This window comes from Mus caroli, unplaced genomic scaffold (genome assembly GCF_978045245.1).
Source record: "Mus caroli unplaced genomic scaffold, Mus_caroli_1 scaffold_10, whole genome shotgun sequence".
Taxonomy (NCBI): domain Eukaryota; kingdom Metazoa; phylum Chordata; class Mammalia; order Rodentia; family Muridae; genus Mus; species Mus caroli.
The window spans coordinates 71,917,271-71,938,323 of NW_028227265.1; the positions used below are offsets into that span (position 1 = coordinate 71,917,271).

Sequence of the window (21,053 nt, forward strand, 5' to 3'; positions counted from 1 at the left end):
GGAGGAGTCTGCTAATTTAGACATGCTAATCAAAGGCCTGGTGCTCTTGATCTCTCTTTGGCTAATAGTTAGAAATGCTGCTGGTGATTTTTAAGTGAACAGAGTAATAATCACTAGAATAAAAGGTAAATTTCCTTTTATACCCAAGCTGTAGTGGCATGGGTTACCATTGGCTTGCCTGCCAGAAATTATGCCTTTCAGATTCTCCCCAAAGTACCTCCTCTACACACACACACACACACACACACACACACACACACACACACACACACATGGGTGACTATACATGGCCTGTTGAGTTTCAACAAGATATAAAGGTAAAACTGTGGATAATTTAGACCTTTTTCAACAAATGATGTTAAAACAATTGGAAATACATATCTAAAACTAAATAAATAAATAAATAAATAAAGTTCAACTCACATTTTGTACCATATGCAAAAATCAGCTCAAAATAAGCCATGAGTCTATATAAAAGAAAACAGAGATTAAAAAAATGTCTACATAAGCAGAAATTTCTTAGCCCTAGTACCACAGAAACTACCTCTAGGAAAATAATGGATACCTTGGGTTTCGCTTAAATTGAGATGTTCTACTCTTTTTTTTTCCTTTTTTTTTTAATTAGGTATTTTCTTCATTTACATTTCCAATGCTATCCCAAAAGTTCCCCCCATACCCTCCCTCCCTCCCACTCCCCTACCAACCCACTCCCACTTCTTGGCCCTGGCGTCCCCCTATACTGAGGCAGATAAAGTTTGTAAGACCAATGGGCCTCTCTTTCCACTGATGGCCGACTAGGCCAACTTCTGCTACATATTCGGCTAGAGTCAAGAGCTCCGGGGGGTACTGGTTAGTTCATATTGTTGTTCCACCTATAGGGTTGCAGATCCCTTTAGCTCCTTGGGTACTTTCTCTAGGTCCCCCATTGGGGGTCCTGTGATCCATCCAGTAGCTGACTGTGAGCATCCACTTCTGTGTTTGCTAGGCTCCGGCATAGTTGGGAACAAAACACCCATGGAAGGAGTTACAGAGACAAAGTTTGGAGCTGTGACGAAAGGATGGACCATCTAGAGACTGCCATATCCAGGGATCCACCCCATAATCAGCTTCCAAACGCTGACACCATTGCATACACTAGCAAGATTTTGCTGAAAGGACCCAGATATAGCTGTCTTTTGTGAGACTATGCCAGGGCCTAGCAAACACAGAAGTGGATGCTCACAGTCAGCTAGTGGATGGATCACAGGGCTCCCAATGGAGGAGCTAGAGAAAGTACCCAAGGAGCTAAAGGGATCTGCAACCCTATAGGTGGAACAACATTATGAACTAACCAGTACCCCGGTGCTCTCGACTCTAGCTGCATATGTATCAGGAGATGGCCTAGTCGGCCATCACTGGAAAGAGAGGCCCATTGGACACACAAACTTTATATGCCCCAGTACAGGGGAACGCCAGGGCCAAAAAAATGGGAATGGGTGGGTAGGGAAGTGGGGGGGGAGGGTATGGGGGACTTTTGGGATAGAATTGGAAATGTAATTGAGGAAAATACGTAATAAAAATTATTAAAATTAAAAAAGGAAAAAAGAAGCAAAAGAATCAAACAGATACTTTACCAATGAAGATATTTAAAGACAAAAATAAAGATACTTGAAAGTGCATAACACCATTAGTGACGTGAGAAATACTAGAGGCTCAATGTTGTAATGGTAAGGATAAAAAAATCTGAAAAGATGGTAGAGATGTGTAGAAATCTTAGACCCATTGATAACAGCAGCAAAATGAACAGACAAAAACTGGTGAGGAGAAAATTTTATTTACAGCTTTAGCCAGAATTTGGAAACAAGATTCCCAGCTTCTTGTATTCTATAGCAGTGCTGTAATGTATAAGAAAGATCAGAGAAAAGCCACGGAATGGCTGTAAGACAAGTTTTCAAGACTGCAGGAGACTCTGTCTCTCTCAGGGCACAGGCGTCCTGTGGCCCCAGGCTTCAGCTTCTCTCATGCTCAGTGCAATCTATCTAGGAGAATGGTTTTCCTTTTTTAAATTTTCATATGTGTGTGTGTGTGTGTGTGTGTGTGAGAGAGAGAGAGAGAGAGAGAGAGAGAGGGAGAGGGAGAGGGAGAGGGAGAGGGAGAGGGAGAGGGAGAGGGAGAGGGAGAGGGAGAGAGAGAGGGAGAGAGAGAGACTGAGAGTTTGAGTCAAGGTGTTCCTGTGTCTTCCATTGTGTCCGTGAGCTCTGATTCTCTGGTTTCCTGTTCCGTCCCATCCATCCTGTCCCCACGGTGATACTGAATACTACCTTCTGTCCTCCTGCCTTTATAACATTTTCTCTGACAATATGATTGATTAACCCACCTGTAGCTTGGTCGTAACTGTCCCTCATTGCTGGGGTAAATTGTCAAAGTGGCAAGGGGGAACATTTGTCAGTGTGTCCACTATCTTATTAAGAGTGATTTCACTAATAAATATGTATGTAATAGTGTGCCAAGTTGTACATTTTAAATGAGTGGTTTCTTGGCATAAAATTATTCTTCAGTAATCTGTTTGTAAAGTTCAACATGCTAGAATTTTATAAGAGGTGTAATTAAGTAGTCCATGGAGTTTTGTTTTGTTTTGTTTTTGTTTTACTGTCCTGCGTCAATTGCTGAGCTAAAATTTTCATATAAGCACTACCATAAATATCTAAAATATCCAAGCAAGAATATAATAGAAACATAGAGTCAAAGAAAAGGCTAACCCTTATTCAAGACAACCAAGGAGTGTAACCACCTGCAAACAGCTCCCGGCAGCTTGGTGAAGGAAGGAGAAATTGCTTGTCAGAGAAGCCTCTTAAGTGAGACTGGATTAACTTCCACTCCCTGTGCTGATGGCTTCCCACTGACTTCAAAGAAGTTTTCAGGTTAGTGGGAAGTAAAGTGGGGTGAGCAGTTGTTGTGAGGCTGGGGCTGACTTACAGAGATTCTTTTTTTAGGAGCTGTACTCCTGATGACATTATCATATTTTCTGTGATAAGAGGGATTTAGGGTGGGACTACTGAGCCTCTTAAACCCTCTTAGGTATCAAAGAAGAGACAAAGAAATGCATTGAAATCAAAGCAGGATTCCTGGATGCATTGGGTACCGTACCGGTGTGAATCCTCATTGTAGGGACAACTGGGAACAAATAGCTTTCTCCCCAAAACTAGTGATATCCAGCACTTTCTTGTTCAGAAAGTTTCTCATAGCCATATATATGAAGAAGGAGAAATCTATTCCTCAACCTGCTGTAATAAAATAACTTAATACTGACACAAGTACGGCTTGTGGATTGGGGTCACACAAGTGCACAGGTAATAACTGCAGCATGCACAAAGAAAGAGAGGCATGGTACTAAGGTGAGATTTTCCCAAATAACACAAATGCATGGGTCAGCTGTGGCTACTGACTCCCACGTAATACACTGAGAAACTGATCAAGAGTGGTTTTTGTAGAATACTCAAACAAGAGAGATGCTGGCACAAGAAGAATAATAATAAGAAGAATAACAATAAGAATAAGCAGATAGATGTATGCAGTTCCATGAGCCAGCAGGGCAAATGGAACTTGGTGTTTTCGGAAGCTGTGCAACAGAGAACAGTCAGGGCTAGAAATCATTCTGATGAACTGGGATGGAAATGTGATTTAATGTTCTGGGCAAAATATTAATTCAAAGAATTAGAATTATGGAAAGACTTAGTGTTGGATAGCTCAAAGAAAACAACATCCAGGTTCGAAGCACCTCTAAATAGAGCTGAATGTGTTATGTGTGTTAATAAGTATGTGGGCAACACAGAGATTAATATCAGCTTGGACCAAATAAGAGAGCATGTGGTGAGACACAAGGAATCACAGAAGGGTGCCAGAAAAGGTATGTGGCTAACAGCTCTGACTTCATTTCTCATTCAAGAACAGGAAACTCTGCAGTTGTAAAAAAAAAAAAATTAAATCCTTCCTTTGCTTCCTACACTCTGTGTGTGTGTGTGTGTGTGTGTGTGTGTCTGTGTGTCTGTGTGTCTGTGTGTCTGTGTGTCTGTGTGTCTGTGTGTCTGTGTGTGTGTGTGTGTGTGTGTGTGTGTAACTATTCAATAACTTCTGTACTACATGTTTTCCCAGCACATGGAAGCCTCTTGGGTTCAAAAAGAGTAGGACTGAGCTGTCTCCAGTCTACTTAACCAAACAGAACTTGGCAAAGGCAGGAGACCTCACCTACTGCTTTCAGACATCAGTTAGTATATTCCCTACACAGACCACTGACTTTAGCTACCAATTATGCAGGTTGTTTCTTTAAGCTCTGTGGTTGCTTCCCTGCTTGCTTCACAGATAGAGAGCCAGCAGGAGTCCCCCCTGTTAAAATCAGCAGAGCAGGGGATTGCGTGTCTTATTATATCCGCTGTGAATTACAGCAGACTTCTCAGCAGAGAGCTGCTTCCAATGACTCTGAAATAATTTCCACACAAGCAAAACATGCTTCTGACGGATTTGGCAACAGCGCCAAGATTATGAGATTCAGCACATACAGTTGATGCATTACACATGGAGTGAGTGCATACTATAATCAGATTATGTATATCACCAAGTAGGGCTGCCAGACTTAGCAAATTAAAAATCCAAGACACTCAGTGGCATTTGATCCTCAGATAAACAACAAACAGCTTGTAGTCTAAGCATGCCCCATACAATGTTAATAATGCAAACGTTAATTATCCTCACAATTTTAAGTTACTCGTTGTTTATTTGAAAGAAACATTTAATTATGCATCATGTATTTTTCCTGGCAACCCTAACTGGGAGAAATAAGAAAGTTTTAAGAAAGCCTATCAGAAAGAACAGGAGTGATGCTGAAGAGGAAGAGCTGGTGGGGAGAACAATGCAAAGTTGCTGCTTTATCATAAAAGGTGACAAATAGAAGGGTTCGTATAAGGTTTCATTCTGAAGAATAAAACTAAAGAGCAGTGTAAAGGATGTTGGAGAATGTCTTAAGCAGCAGAGAGCACTTACAGGGCAAAGTCTTACGTGTGGCTAAACACCTGCAATGGAGACTTTGTTTATCAAAATGACGAGTGGAGGCCAATAATGAGAAAGCTGACTGGCTATCTGTGATAAGAAGAAAGAAATCATGGCATAGCCCTACAGAGCAGACAGAGGGGGGTTTTGAGAAGGAGGACACTATGACACAAAGCTCACAGGTGAAAGGCGGAAGTTCTGGTCAGAGAAGGCTTTCTTGTCAAAACCCATGGATCTGTAAAGAATCTAGGGCACCAACCACTGTAGCGTGCATCGCCCTAATGGTCTGAAAGCTGCACGAAAATCTTCACAAACATTTACACCCAGGTGAACTCTTGATGGAGTGCCTGAAAGATAAGAGAAATTGCCTGTGAGCCCCACACGAGGGTCCATGGAGGTTAGTGACCAAGATAAGAGCAAAATATCAGCAGGAGAAAAAAGATCCCTAAATGGGAAAGTCGAGGTTGTATATACAGGACCTACCCCCAGGAATCCAGAGAAATCCGGAGGCAGGCAAAAGCATGTAAGAGCAAAGCACTTTTATTTCCAACTCAAAGAACAAAAACAAAAACAACAACAAAAAATAAAAACCCAGGAACATCAGGTAACACCAGGCTCCACGTGTGTAAGACCATGTGACCATGTCTCGGTTCAGGGAGTTCAGGTGTAGACTTATTACAGGTCTAGAACTCTTGATCTCCAAGGTTTCTGCTTTCTTTTTCCTCATTAGCAATGTTTTAGATACATGAGCCCCATCATCAGCATTCATTCTATCTCAGAGGCAGATGGGAACGTTCTGGCAAGGGCTCTTTGGCAAGGGACGTTATTGGGATGTCTCACTTTCATGGTTTTGCACATTTACATAGCTATGAATGCCTAAGTGAGAAATCTGCCTTTGCACCTTCCCCATTACTGCCACATATTTGAACGTGTGTGTTTGTGCTTCTGTATAAACACGCCAATGTACTCCAATGCATGTGAGTACAACTACTTCCTGGAACAGCGGATTTTGTGCTACAATCTATAAAAAGGCCATAGAAACTCTACTTACAATGGCTTGTGACATTTTTTCAGCTGTAGTTCCAATATTTTTCCAAAAGCGAAGTATTGAGTTATGATTGCAGCCACAAATTAACACAGTGTATTGTTATTGAGGTGATTTTATTTGGCCAGTCAATTCAAAGACTTGGGAATCATGGCTGTTCCTGGATTCTTCAGAAGGTTTTCCTCTGTCTTAGGTAAGGATTCCATTGATGTGAAGAGACACCATGACCATGGAAATGTTTTTATTTTTTGTAATTATTTTTTATTAGATATTTTCTTTATTTGCATTTCAAATGCTATCTCGAAAGTTCCTTATACCCTTCCTCCACCTTACTCCCCTACCTACCAACTCCCACTTCTTGGCCCTGGCATTCCCCTATACTGGGGCATATAAAGTATACAAGACCAAGGGGCCTTTCTTCCCAATGATGGCTGACTAGGCCATCTTCTGCTACATATGCAGCTAGAGACACAAGCTCTGGGGGTACTGGTTAGTTCATATTGTTGTTCCACCTATAGGGTTGCAGACCCCTTCAGCTCCATGGGTACTTTCTCTAGCTCCTCCATTGGGAGCCCTATGTTCTATCTGATAGATGACTATGAGCATCTACTTCTGTATTTGCCAGGCACTGGCATAGCCTCACAAGAGAGAACTATGTCAGGGTCCTTTCAACAAAATCTTGCTGGCATATGCAATAGTGTCTGGGTTTGGTGGCTGATTATGATATGGATCCCTGGGTGGGGTAGTCTCTGGATGGTCCATCTTTTTGTCTTAGCTCCAAACTTTGTCTCTGTAACTCCTTCATGGGTATTTTGTTCCCTATTCTAAGGAGGAATGAAGTATCCACACATTGGACTTCCTTCTTCTTGATTTTGTTGTGTTTTGCAAATTGTATCTTGGGTATTCTAAGTTTCTGTGCTAATATCCACTTATCAGTGAGTACATATCAAGTGACTTCTTTTGTGATTGGGTTACCTCACTCAGGATGATATCCTCCAGATACATCCATTTGCCCAAGAATTTCATAAATTCATTGTTTTTAACTGTGTAAATGTACCACATTTTCTGTATCCATTCCTCTGTTGAGGGACATCTGAGTTCTTTCCAGCTTCTGGCTATTATAAATAAGGCTGTTATGAACATAGTGGAGCATGTATCCTTATTACCAGTTGGAACATCTTCTGGGTATATGCCCAGGAGAGGTATTGCTGGATCTTCCTGTAGTACTATGTCCAATTTTCTGAGGAACCACCAGACTGACTTCCAGAGTGTGGTCACTTGATCTTTGACAAGGAAGCTAAAACCATCCAGTGGAAAAAAGACAGCATTTTCAACAAATGGTGCTGGCAAAACTGGCAGTTATCATGTAGAAGAATGCAAATTGATCCATTCTTATCTCCTTGTACAAAGCTCAAGTCTAAGTGGATCAAGGAACTCTACATAAAACCAGAGACACTGAAATTTATAGAGGAGAAAGTGGGGGAAAGCCTCGAAGATATGGGCACAGGGGGAAAATTCCTAAACAGAACAGCAATAGCTTGTGCTGTAAGATCAAGAATTGACAAATGGTACCTCATAAAATTGCAAAGCTTCTGTACAGCAAAAGACACTGTCAACAAGACAAAAAGACCACCAACAGATTGGGAAAGAATTTTTACCAATCCTAAATCTGATAGGGGACTAATATCCAACATATACAAAGAGCTCAAGAAGCTGGACTCCAGAAATTTAAATAACCTCATTAAAAATTGGGGTACAGGGCTGGTGAGATGGCTCAGTGGGTAAGAGCACCCGACTGCTCTTCCGAAGGTCCAGTGTTGCGGCCTGCCCGCAGTCCACAACACGAACGGTTCAACTGAGAATGGCAGTTCGAGCTGAAAAGAGAGGAATCTAGACGGGGCGGAAGAAAGAATGGGGCTAAGACGATTTCATGTTCAAAGCCCGCCTTTTTAATTCCAACATTCAGTTATAAAGGAAGGGGAAGGGAACCCAATTTCCCGCCAAGTAACTCGGGATCCAGTAGCAGGACGAACACGTGTGTGCCTCCAAGCAGCTAAGCCGACAGGGTCCAGCAGTGGGCGTGGCAGCACGAATGAGCAGGAAACTCCACCCTTGAGCAAGCAGGTTCAAGCAGGTGGGGGAAGGGAGACCACAGTCCAGAGTTCAAATCCCAGCAACCACATGGTGGCTCACAACCATCTGTAACGAGATCTGGCGCCCTCTTCTGGAGTGTCTGAAGACAGCTACAGTGTACTTACACATAATAAATAAATAAATCTTAAAAAAAAAAATTGGGGTACAAAGCTAAACAAAGAATTCTCAATTGAGGAATACTGAAGGGCTCAGAAGCACCTGAAAAAAATGTTCAACATCCTTAATCATCAGGGAAATACAAATCAAAACAACCCTGAGATTCCACCTCACACCAGTCAGAATGGCTAAGATCAAAGATTCAGGTGACAGCAGATGCTGGCAAGGATGTGGAGAAAGAGGAACACTCCTCCATTGCTGGTGGGATTGCAAGCTTGTACAACCACTCTGGAAATCAGTCTGGCGGTTCCTCAGAAAATTGGAAATGCTTTTTAAAAACTTTTTTTTTATTAGAGCTGGTTTCAGAGCTTAGTCCATTACCATCATGGCAAGAAGCATAGTGGTGTGCAGGCAGACTTGGTGCTAGAAAAGGAGCTGAGAGTTCTACATCTTGTTATACAGGCAGCAGGAGATTGTATACCACACTAGGTGTAGCTTGAACATAGCAGACCTCAATTCCCTCCCCCACAGTGACACACTTCCTCCACCAAAGCCACACCTACTCCAAGGCCACACCTCCCATTAGTACCATTCACTGAGCCAAGAAATCAAGCACATGAGTGTATGAGGCCATACCTATTCAAATCACCACATCCTCTCTCAAGAAAATCTACTCAGAGTTCAAGCCTACCTCACTTTCTACTAGACTCAGTCCTAGGTTGAGGTTCTTGATCCATGCTGAGTTGACCACTGCCTTTATTTCAATAGGTGTTATGGTCTGTCTAAATTGTTTATGTCATCTTGATTTAACTTTGATTTATGTCATGAATTTATTCATTTTTTATATTTTCCAATTTGGTGGAATACGGATTTTGAAACCAATTTTTAAACCATTTTCAAACCTTAAAATAAAGAATTTAAACTGGAAAGGGCAATAATCAGAGTCCACGGGACATCAGCTGTGAAATCAGCTGTAGAGATGAAGGAACCAAAGCTGGCACCTCCCTGGCAAACACAGCTGTCCTACACTTAATGCCACAGGACTTAAAGGAATGCCAGACAATGTCTCTTCTCTGTCCTACTTCCTTCTCAAAGACCTTGGGAACTGCTCGGTTAAAGAAGCCAGCCTAACACCCAGGCGCTTCCGTTTCCAATCCTGAGTCCTTTCTAGTATTTTTCACAGTCTTAGGTATGTACTAACTCTAACACAATCATACAGCCACCCCACACATTGCTGCTGATGTGCTCAGGTTCAGAATCTGAAATCCAATGTGCCTAACCAACTTGCTCAATCCCCAAAGCCTACAAAAACACCAGGCTGGGTGTGGTGGCACACACACCTTAAATCCCAGGACTCTGGAGGCAGATCTCTGTGAGTGGGGCCAGATTGGTCTACAGAGCAGGTTTCAGGACAGCCAGGATTACATAGTGAGACCCTGTCTCTATATAAATGAATAGATAAACAAACAAACTTTGGCTCAACCCCTAGCTCTTCTCATCATAAGGAACAATATTCATTCTCTGACATAAGTCTCCTAACTCCTTCATCCCAAGAAGCACTTGTAGAGAAGATTGGCGTCTGATAATTTCTTTCCTCCCACTTTCTATTACAATAACATAAATTCTGATGGGTGTCCATGTCACAGTATAAGAAATTTCCTCCTCCTCCTCCTCCTCCTCCTCCTCCTCCTCCTCCTCCTCCTCCTCCTCCTCCTCTTCTTCTTCTTCTTCTTCTTCTTCTTCTTCTTCTTCTTCTTCTTCTTCTTCTTCTCCTCCTCCTCCTCCTCCTTCTTCTTCTTCCTCTCTACAGTTAGAGAAAGGAAGAATAGCAGCTTATTCATCCCTGTTCTTTCCAAAATGCCTGTATCTTGAAATGCTTTAAGCAATAAGATCCATTACGGGATTTGCAGACTCTCCCATTTCAACTCCTTTAGTTGTATGTAAAAAATAAAATAAAGTTAAGTAAATGTCATTAAATAACAGGAGGGAAGGTGCCATACTTGTGAGAAGACTCTCTGCCAGCTCTGAAAATTAATTACCATACTGTCAGCTGAACCCCATGCCCGGAGCAGAAAGTGCACTAACCCACAGGCTAATCCCATCGCGCTCCTCACCGTTATGAAATCTCTCACTGTTAACAACCCATCAGCCAGTGCTGCCTGCAGATACCTGGTTCTCTGTTTCTGATGCAAGTAAAGTGACCCTTTGGGCGTAGAAACCAATAAATAACTTGGTGCTTTGTTTTATTTGTCTTTTTTTTTTCTTTCTTGTCTCTGCTGTACAGAACCTGAAGCGTGTGGCTGAGACCTGGATGGATGAATTTGCTGAGTACATTTACCAGAGGCGGCCAGAATACAGGCACCTCTCTACCGGAGACATCTCTGCCCAGAAGGAGTTGCGGAAGCGACTCAAGTGCAAAGACTTCAAATGGTTCATGGCTGCGGTGGCCTGGGACGTGCCTAAGTACTACCCTCCGGTCGAACCCCTGCCTGCAGCGTGGGGTGAGGTGAGGAGACCTGCCCTACCCTACCCTACCCGCAAGAGCCTGTCCATCCCCCATAGCCTCCCAGGTTGGGAGGGACAGCTAAACCCTTCCCTCCTCCTCATAGCTTGAGAAGTGGGAGAGACTGCCAAACCTCCTTCCTTTCTCCATCAGCCCAGCAGGCTAATTTAAAACATCCCTGAGAAGTGAGTGCCTAACTTCCTTTCAGAACGTGCTAGCTAGCGTCAATATCCCATCCAAGAATTATTGAATGCTGCTGGTGCTTCATATGGATTTTTTTTAATATGCCTCGAAAAGAGTTTAACTTGAGATTGGCAGAAGAGCCCACGGGAGCTCATAGAAACTGAAAGCAACATCTTGTAATTAAGCCTGATCATGTATCTGATATGATACAACTTGTCACCGGATGTGAGAATGCCCCTCACTGTCATCAGCCTTAATGCTATTTATATATGCAAGGACGAAGCACCGGTGAGCGAGGCTAACTTCCTACCTAGGGTGTACCCTGCTCCATCAGGATGGAAGGCACGTGGGAGCCACACTGGTTCATTAAATGGGCACTCTCCGTTCTCCTGTTCAACACTCTGACCTGATTTTACTTCATGATCTCAAGTGGAAAGATCCGGATAGCCTCGGGCCCCAGATTTAAAACATCCATCTTTGGGAATAAAATGCATTATTCCTCTGCTCTGTTCATTCAATACTATTGCGGTAGCTTTTTCCCTCTAGAAAAGAGTGCATGAAAGTAACGACTGAGTCCAATGGGGTGGATTTAGCCTAGCAATTAAACCCGCCTTTGGAAGAGAATTCCAAGGGCAAATGCTGCGCCGCGTAAGAGCGTTTTCATTATTTTTCCTTGGTTTTGTTGTCTGCTTAAGATCTCATTGCCTAGTTACTATGGTCACCCAGCTCTGAAAAACAGCTGCATAATCCAAATGAAGTGATGAGCTGGCCATGGGGCTTAGTTGGCAGAATACCTAAAAGCCTGTTTCTACCCTCAGCATCATGTAAACAAGGTATGGTGCCTAGTGCCTACAGCCTCATCACTTGGGAGGAGGAGGCAGGAGAATCCGAAGTTCAAGGTCCTCCTCACATACCTAAAGCAGTTGGTTTCTGACTGTCACTTGTCTATTAGCCAATTTCTTACAAGGGATGAAGAATGACAAAGTTTGCTGGATATATCTGTGAGATCATTCATATCTTTCACACTTGTATGATTTTTCTTTCGGGGGGGCTTTCGTTTTGTTTTTGTGTGGCTTAATTGGGGAGATCGTCTTGCTTACTTTTTTAAGGAAGGAACTCTTGTATGTAGCTTAGGTTGACCACCAACTCATGATCCTGCTGCCCAGCATGCAGGTGTGCATTACTGTGTCTAGGTTGGGAGTTATTTTAAAATGAGCTACTTATTTTAGAATAATTGCGATTACATACACACTGTAATTATAATGTAGACATCCTATTTCCAACTGTTTGTACTAATGGCATTTGATACTTACCACATTTACTGGTGCATCATCAAGCTATTTGATTCTTATTAGGACAATGACACTCACTGAACTAAAGTTTATTTAGATTTGACGGTTTGTTATTTTTTCTAAAATCTCCATCCTTTCTAGGATCCAGTCAAATATCTGAGGGGGCTTTGTAACATCCTACAAGCTTTTAAAGCAATTGTTAGGACAAACTTAGCTCCTGAGCAAGGCAGTAGGTCAGCCTCTGTTTAATCAACAGGGAAAGGGGGTATGCAAATACTGGGTCTTTTACAGAGGGGAACCACAAACCAAAGATGCCATAAATGCAAGACCCCTATGGGAGTCCTGGGCCAAGAAGTAGGGAACTCATGGTCTCACTCAGTTCTACTCCGTCATTTGTCACCTGCTCTTCTACACCATCCTGGTTCTGTGTACACAGCCATCAGGCAATCTTTGGTTCTGGTTGTTGGGACTTGGCTTGTGAACATAAGTTACAGACCACAAATGACTCTCAGCTCTCTCCTACCTCATTCCCTGGTTCTTTCTACCCTGAAGACTATTTTCAACACAGACCGCTTAAGATATAAAATCAGGCCATGTCCTGATTCAAAATATATTGTAGATCTCTCTCTCTCTCTCTCTCTCTCTGTCTCTCTGTCTCTCTCTCTCTCCCTCTCTCTTTCTCTGTCTCTCTCTCTGTTTCTGTTTCTGTCTCTGTGTGTGTCTTCTGTCTATCTGTTTCTGTTTCTTTGTGTGTGTGTGTGTGTGTGTGTGTGTGTGTGTGTGTGGTGTGTACTTGCTCAGTGCAAGAACATGAGTGTAGGCCCCCACAAAGGTCAGGAGTGTCCAATGTCCCCAGAGCTGGAGTTAGGTAGTTATGAGCCCCCTAACATGGGGGATGCAAATCGAAAGACACTGAATAACTTTACCATACCATGCCCTCACCATTTTTCAAGCGTACCAAACACAATTCTATTTCATAGCCTTTATTCCGCAGCTCCCATCGCTTGAACTCTTTCAGACCCTGAAGGTCTATAGCTCCTCCCAGCACCTGCTTTCGGACCTAACTCAAAAGAACAAGCAGCTCAAGGCAACCTTCCCTGGTCAACCTCATTCAAATTTGGAGTAGCCTGCACATGCATGGACACACAGACACGCCCTTTCAGTCCCCCATTACTCTCTAGCATCCATCACCATATCAAACTATAACATGTATTTGTTGCATTTCAAAAGTCCATTGATTTCCAGGCTCTTCCTAAGAGCCTCTCACTTAAAAAGCAGAAGAGACAAGAGTCACAACTACTGCAGACTAATGACCTGATGGAAGTCATCCCATCCTTTGTTTCACAATGGCAATAACTGGATCAGGGGAAGTGATGGGGCCCAGAGCGACTAACTTGGAAATTGAGCCATATGATAAGTCATTCACCCCTTAATGCTATTCAAACAGAAGCAACAAGCTTTTCTCAACAAGGATGAGAATAGGTTTAAAGTGGAAAATCATTCTCAAACCACTGACATATAGAGTGTCTCTTTTGTGTGAGGATGGGAAATTTAAAAAAAAAAAAAGAACTTCCTATTATTTTCTGCTTTTCCCTTCCCCTCTTTAGAATTCATGAATTTGCTGAAGTCATTTATAGTTTATAGTACTCCTTTATAATCCAAAAAGAGAAGGTTTTCAGAACCCTAAAATCCATATGTAGAGAGAATAAAAGATACAAAACAGACAATAGGTATCATTTCCAAACAGTGCTATGGATTCTTTTAAAAGGTGTCTGCTTACTGCCCTCAATGTGCCAATCTTGCCACATCCATTGTCATCTTGTAACTGGGCAAAACAACATTTTTTTTAAATCTTTATTTTCAAAAATCCATCTCAATTCAAAACCACATTGACTGCTTTGTTCTCCAAGATGAATTCCACCCTGAAATGTAGAATGTTTATAAAGTCGGGCACCCTAAATAGACCCCACTCTTCTGTGCTGCTTCAGGCTGCTACTCTTGACTCCTAACCTATTTGCTTCCTCTCCCTGCTAACATTCTCCAAGTGACCAGGATTCTTCAAATTCTCCTGCATTAGCTTCCAGAAAAGGCAGTCCAACACTGGAAGATGCTTCAGCTAAAAGACCAAAATGATGTTGCCTCTTTCAAATATATTCTGTATTGTGCTGTTGATGTGAGATACAAGGATAAAGCCTGTGCTTTTTCTGCACAAGGAACCACCCCCTAGCATCCTCTTGGGAGTAGTCAGGCCAGCTCTCCCTGCAACCTTTTGTAGCTGGGAAAGCTGCTAAATGAGACCATCCCTCTGTCCCCTCAACAGTTCATTCTGTCACTCACACTCTGTGTATCATCAAGCTAGGTCTTCAAATGAAGCATTCATACCAAGATAATCTGTCATTCTGAATGTATTAGATTTGACATAACCTATCACATGTTTCCTAACAGTGCTAGTACCTTATGCTAGCCTAACTCTGTAGAGCTCCACACAGTAAAGAAAAATGTAAGGATAAATACAAAACTGAGTTATCCTTTCAAATTTTTCTATGGATTTTTCTCAGCTGTTATAATGGACTAAGATGCTCTGGGGTATCTCATACTATAATCTGGGCTCCATATTTCCAGATGAGCAGGCTACATGGCTTGGTATCCAAATGGTAGCAAGTTATCTCAAGTCACAATGGAGTGTGGAGTGCTTCAGGCCTAATTGATTCTTCTTTTCCTCTGTTACACATGACATATATAAACATGTCCATCAAATTTTTCTTTTCTTAGCCTGAAAATGTAACCCAATTGATACAGTGCTTGCCTAGCATGCATGAAGCCATGACATCAGTCCACAACACCGAGGAAATGGAATGTGTTGGTATATGCCTCTATATCTCAGAACTCAGAAAGTAATGTCAGGAGGATTGAAAATTTGAGGATGTCTTGTATTACACAGAAAATTCAAAGCTGACTTGGGACACATAAGATCCAGACCTAGAAGGAAAGAGAGAAAGAAGAAAGAAAGAAAGAAAGAAAGAAAGAAAGAAAGAAAGAAAGAAAGAAAGAAGGAAGGAAGGAAGGAAGGAAGGAAGGAAGGAAGGAAGGAAGGAAGGAAGGAAAAGAGAGAAAGAAGCAAAGAAAGAAAGAAAGAGAGAGAGAGAAAGAAAGAAAGAAAGAAAGAAAGAAAGAAAGAAAGAAAGAAAGAAAGAGAAAGAAAGGGTGGAGAGAGGGAGGGAAGGAAGGAAAGGAAGGAAGGAAGGAAGGAAGGAAGGAAGGAAGGAAGGAAGGAAGGAAGGAAGGAAGGAAGGAAGGAAGGAAGGAAAAGAGAGGGAGAGAGGGAGAAAGACAGGTAGAAAAGAACTTTTGTCTAAAGGAAATGCCAACTTTGAAAATAAAGATTTATTTTAAGTTAAACAGTCACAAAATTAACAATGGATGTGCCAAGATTGGCACATTAAAGAGGGGAAGCAGAGAGAGAAAAACACATGCATTTTATTCATTGTGAAAATATACATATTTGTATTTGGCATATGCTTATACACTAAATATATACTCTTCTGGCTCGTGAAATTTAAGGTATAGTTATAATGTCTTCATCTTAGTTTCTAACTTACCTTTGTGAACATTTAGTTTTTACTTTAATTATACAGATGTATGGAATATTAAGTAAAGATTGGTATCAGAAATTAAATGTTTCTATAATAATCTTACTTTTAAAATAGAGGAAGATTTCTGTTCATATGAACAGGAGTCCTGCTTATTTCATACTTTCAGGGTAGCAAATGCAAGAACAAAATTAAACATGGATGCCATACAATGAATCCAAAAGTCTTTATGGAAGGTGGGTTTGTGTCATGTGAGCTCAACATAACAATGGACTCTTGGTGGTCCCAGTAGAGATTACAAATTGCTATCAAAATAAATGAGCTGAGTACAATGATATCAACATGTATAACCAGACACCCCCATTTTAAAAAATTAGGTACTTTACAGATAGTTTTAAAGGACAATCAAATACAAAAAAATTAACAGTGAAACTAAAAAATATCCTCACGGGTCCAAGTTGAAGACCAGTCCGTAGGACTGTAGGAATGTAAGTCCTGCTGACCATCCTTGGCTAACAAGGACCTCAGAAACCTTGCAGGTGGCCTTGGGATGTTTGTTATTGATGTTATCGTTGTATGACTTTTGTTGTTGCTGTTGTTATTGATGTTGCTTCTTTTGTGGCAGAGACACATTTTATCGCGTAATCCAAGCACTAAAAAAGAATCTGTTGTGAATCAGATCCAAAATGAAGTACTGGAGATCCAAAGAGACAAGCCAAAGCTGTCAAAATGTCAGGATTTGAGCCGGATCAATTGCACAGAACCATACACATATTTAAAAGCAACAGGAAAGATATTTCCAAATCTAGAGGACACACACAGAGGCAGGAAGTTTTTGTGTCTGGGACTGAGCCTGGAGCTAAAAGAATATGACTTGTGAAAGATAGTATTATTTAACACTGAGAGAGAGAGAGAGAGAGACAGAGAGACAGAGAGACAGAGAGACAGAGAGAAAGAGAGAGAATAGTCCACATGAACTTTCCCCTAATAGTCCAATAAACTATTTCATTTATATTTAGAAAATAAAAAGAGTTTGTGATAAAATCCCAGACTAAGGTACAACAAGGATAAAGATAAAAATGAGACAAATCCCACTCCAATGTGCAGTGGAAATGTACATACGTAGCTACATGAAGAAAACCACAATTAAGGGCAAATGTCAAAATGAGCTGAAGGATTTTGAAATCAGTCAGGATTAGAATAGCTCACAGAAGAGTCGGCTAGAATACGAAACAACTTTCTGAACAAAGAGCTGAGAAAACTCAGGGATGAACTGGCAAAGCACAAAATAATTTCAGAGATGAAGCTTAAAGAAGACTCAAGAAAGCCAAAATTCAGAGCAATGAAAATTGAGGCGGGAAGGGAGAAGGATGCTAACAAGGAAATGAAGAGGAAGGAAAGAATTCATCAAAAGATTTGCAACAGCAGAGCAAGCGTGACCTAAAATCCTCAAAGAAGAAAATCCTTCCCAAAATGAAAGACAGGAAACATTTAAAACTATAACTCAAGGAAATGTTAGAATGAAAGATTTGAATCAGCATGCTTGGGAGACTCGGGAGCCATCAGCAGAAAATGTTTCCATATACAGTGATTGCATTTTTAAGATAAGGAAAAAATGTGCACATCAAAGTAAAAAATAATAAATGAGATTTTAAAGCAGGATTTAAAAAAAAAAACGGAAGGCAGTGGAACAACATTGTAAAGATTCTTTTGTAAAAAAATTAAAATACCAGCTAAAGATTTTATATCAAACCAAGTTATCCTTCGAGCATCAATGCTGTTGAAAAACAGTTTATGAACTGTTTAATAGCTGAAGGATGTGTTTGAAAGATTTATCTTTAGTTTCACTTGCATGCTCATGCACGTCTATGTCACGTGTGATCAGGTATCTGTGGAGGCCAGAGACAATAGCACAGCCCCTGGAGTTGGTTCTGAATTGCCCTGCATAGATGCTGGAAACCAAACCCAGGTCCTCTGGAGAAGTAGCTAGTGTTCATACCATGTGAGTCATTTCTCCAGCCCAGATTTCTTTTGCCAAGCCTCTCTGAGAAACTTGCTAAAGGATATATGATAAACATTATATATACAATAATCAGTATGATAAATATATCTAATATATAATGTGTATAATATATAATATGTTATGTATAATATATTACATTATTATATATAATGATGTAATATGATCTGATATAATAATCAATATATAATAAACAAGTATATTGGAGTTGAGATCAAACATATAAACAAATCTATTAGGGGAAAAATATTCCAGATGATTAGCACTGTAAAGCAAATTTAACTTCCGGTTATATGTGCGACACAATCAGCTCAAAGTGGTAGAGAAAGGGTTAAAAATTAAAGAAGAAATAGAAACACATCAGATGAGTTCAAATAATGAGAAGCAGCATTTGAGGATTTGACATGCGATGAGAATTAGGATGCAGTATGAAATGATTTTTAAATGCTAAAAAAAAATACATTATAATTCCAAAGGCGATTGAAAAATAAACTCCATGAAATCACTAGATTACTGGAGATTATTCCAGAAATTACTAAAAACGCATAGACATAGGCAGAATCACACTAAGAAGGCAGTAATACAAACTCCCTTAGTCCCAAACTGGACAAAATAATAGTGCTTATAGAATTTAAACCATTAATAAATATAGTAGGTCTAATTCACAAATCTCTTTCTGGAAACCAAGTGCATAAACTTGAAAGCCTAGTGATGTTAAAAAGAAATGAAATTTGGTGAGTTGTGTGTGTGTGTGTGTGTGCGCGCGCGCATGAATATACAAAAAGACACAAAATAAAATTACAAAAGGAAATGCCTTATATACTCAAACCTGAATTCAAATTTGTAATTAAGTCATGGGATTGTTTTGTATTTTTCTTTGTTCTTGTTGTTTTGAAAATCAAAAGGATATTCCTGAAAATAGTTTTATGTCTCTTTAAATATTTAATTAATTTATGTATTTATTATGTGTGTGAAGCAGCAAATGCCACAACATTCATGTTAAGATCACAGGAAGACTTGAAGGTGTCAGTTCTCTTCTACCTTGGGAGCTCTGTGTGAGCTCTGGCGATTACCTCAGAGAGGTAGGTGTTCTAGTCACAGTTCTCTTGCTGTGAAGAGACACCATAACAATTCTACCTTTTGTGAAGGAAAACACTTAACTGGGGCCTTCCTTAAAGTTTCAGGGGCTTGTTGCATTATTATCACAGCAGGGAGCATGGCAGCAGGCTTAGCAGGCTTGGGACTGGAGAAGTGGCTGGTAGCTTCTTCAGGGAGAGAGAGAGAGAGAGAGAGAGAGAGAGAGAGAGAGAGAGAGAGAGAGAGAGAGAGAGAGAGAGAGAGAGAGAGAGCCTAGCATGGACTTTTAAAACCACAAAGCACACTCATAGGGACACACTCTTACAAGGCCACATCTACTCCAACAAGGCCACACCTCCTAATCACTTGAAACACTTCCACTCCTGGAGAATAAGACATATGAGCCTATGGAGGCCACTCTTCATCAAACCACCAGTCTCAGTAACAAGACTTTGTCTACATCAGGTTGCTCTCTTCAAAAATATCCTTATAGCCTCAATGCCCTATCAGCACACTTGATTGTCTATTATAGACTCAGAATTCTTCACTAAATAAATAAAGCAAAGATACATGGAGACATAGATGAAGTCAATTGCAAGGCCAGGAGAGTACAAGGTGGGCCAAAGAGAGTGGATATCAAAGCCTGGTATGTTCAAGTGGCATTGAAACCAAAAACAAGTGGATCATAATTGTTATAAGTGAGACAGTGCAAACCTCATAAGGTTGTTATAATGCATTCACACATTGTCGTTGTTTGAAGAAAAATGACTCTCATTGGTTCATAGGGAATGGTGTTATTTGGAAGTGTGGCCTTTTTGAAGTAGGCCCTACAGGAAGTGTGTCACTAGTGGTGGGCTTTGAAGTTTCAAAAGCTCAGACCAACCACATTTTATGTCTTCCTTCTGTCTGCTGATCCAATTGTAGAACTTTCAGCTACTCTCTAGCACCAGGTCTGCCTGCTTGCTGCTATGCTTCCTGCCATGATGACAATGGACTAAACCTCCAAAACTGTAAACCAGCCCCAAGTAAAGGTTTTCCTTTGTAAGAGTTGCAGTGGTCATGGTGTCTCTTCACAGCAATGGCACACATATAATACTATCACTAGCCAAGCATACACCTTTAGCATAGCACTTAGGATGCCAAGGCATGTGGATCTCTAGGAGCTCAAGAACATTCTGGTCTACATAGTGACTTCTAGGACAGCCATGAGTGACTATACCTTAATTAATGAAATAAATACATTTTTTAAAGAAAAATAAGAGAACAAAACAAAAGCTTTGTAAGTAATGTTACAATGTAATTTTTCTTTGTAAGTCAGTTTACAATGAAACACTTTTCAGAGATTCAAGAGAAAACTAGAAACACAGTAAAATCCCTTGACCATCATGAACAGTTCTAGGATACTCAAATCACCATTATGAAAAAGTGACACTTAAACTCAAAGAGTTAAGCGCTCTCCATGTGTATTCGAGGATGCCTAGAAGGTCATTTGTACTTGAGGGTTGTTTATGCAGATGTCTGGATAATTAATTCAAAAGGAAAAATAGAAACATCAGCATTTTGTAATCCATCCAATGCAATACTAATTCAAGCAGCAGTTACCACTAGATGGCAACCACTTGAGACAAATAGAAGTACAAAATATTTACTATTCAATCATCAAGCTAGCATCACCTCAAGCGCTCGATCAATTTTAGCATCTCTGAAATACACACACAGTTTGTGAAGGAACAGAATATCGAAAAACATCTCTCTGAAACATTCTTATGGCAAAAATAACAACAAACTGCCCATGTTAAAGGCTTTAATTCCAACACTTGGAGACTGAAGTAGAATATGTTTATCACACCCTGGACCACATAACACCACAACATGAGACCATATCTCAAAAATAAAAACAAAGTCATTAGATTACACTTGTTCAAGCTTGTAGCTTATAAGTTCAATCTTCAGGAAATGCAGGAGTAGAAGAATCTTTTTAAAAGGTTCTTTTTAAAGTCCCCTGAAGTAGAGACCTAATAGCTTAAGTCAGATCATGGTACAGGCCAAAAAAAAAAAAAGAGAGAGAGAG

General features: G+C 40.6%; 1 protein-coding gene across 1 annotated transcript in view; it reads left to right on the plus strand.

The window, feature by feature from the left end:
• Positions 1-21,053, plus strand: part of Galntl6 (polypeptide N-acetylgalactosaminyltransferase like 6) — a 1,086,926-nt gene that overhangs the window by 1,014,484 nt on the left and 51,389 nt on the right. The window contains exon 10 of the mRNA XM_021169756.3: positions 10,602-10,823. Within this exon, the coding sequence (XP_021025415.2) occupies positions 10,602-10,823 (222 nt within the window). The remainder of the gene's footprint in view (positions 1-10,601; positions 10,824-21,053) is intronic.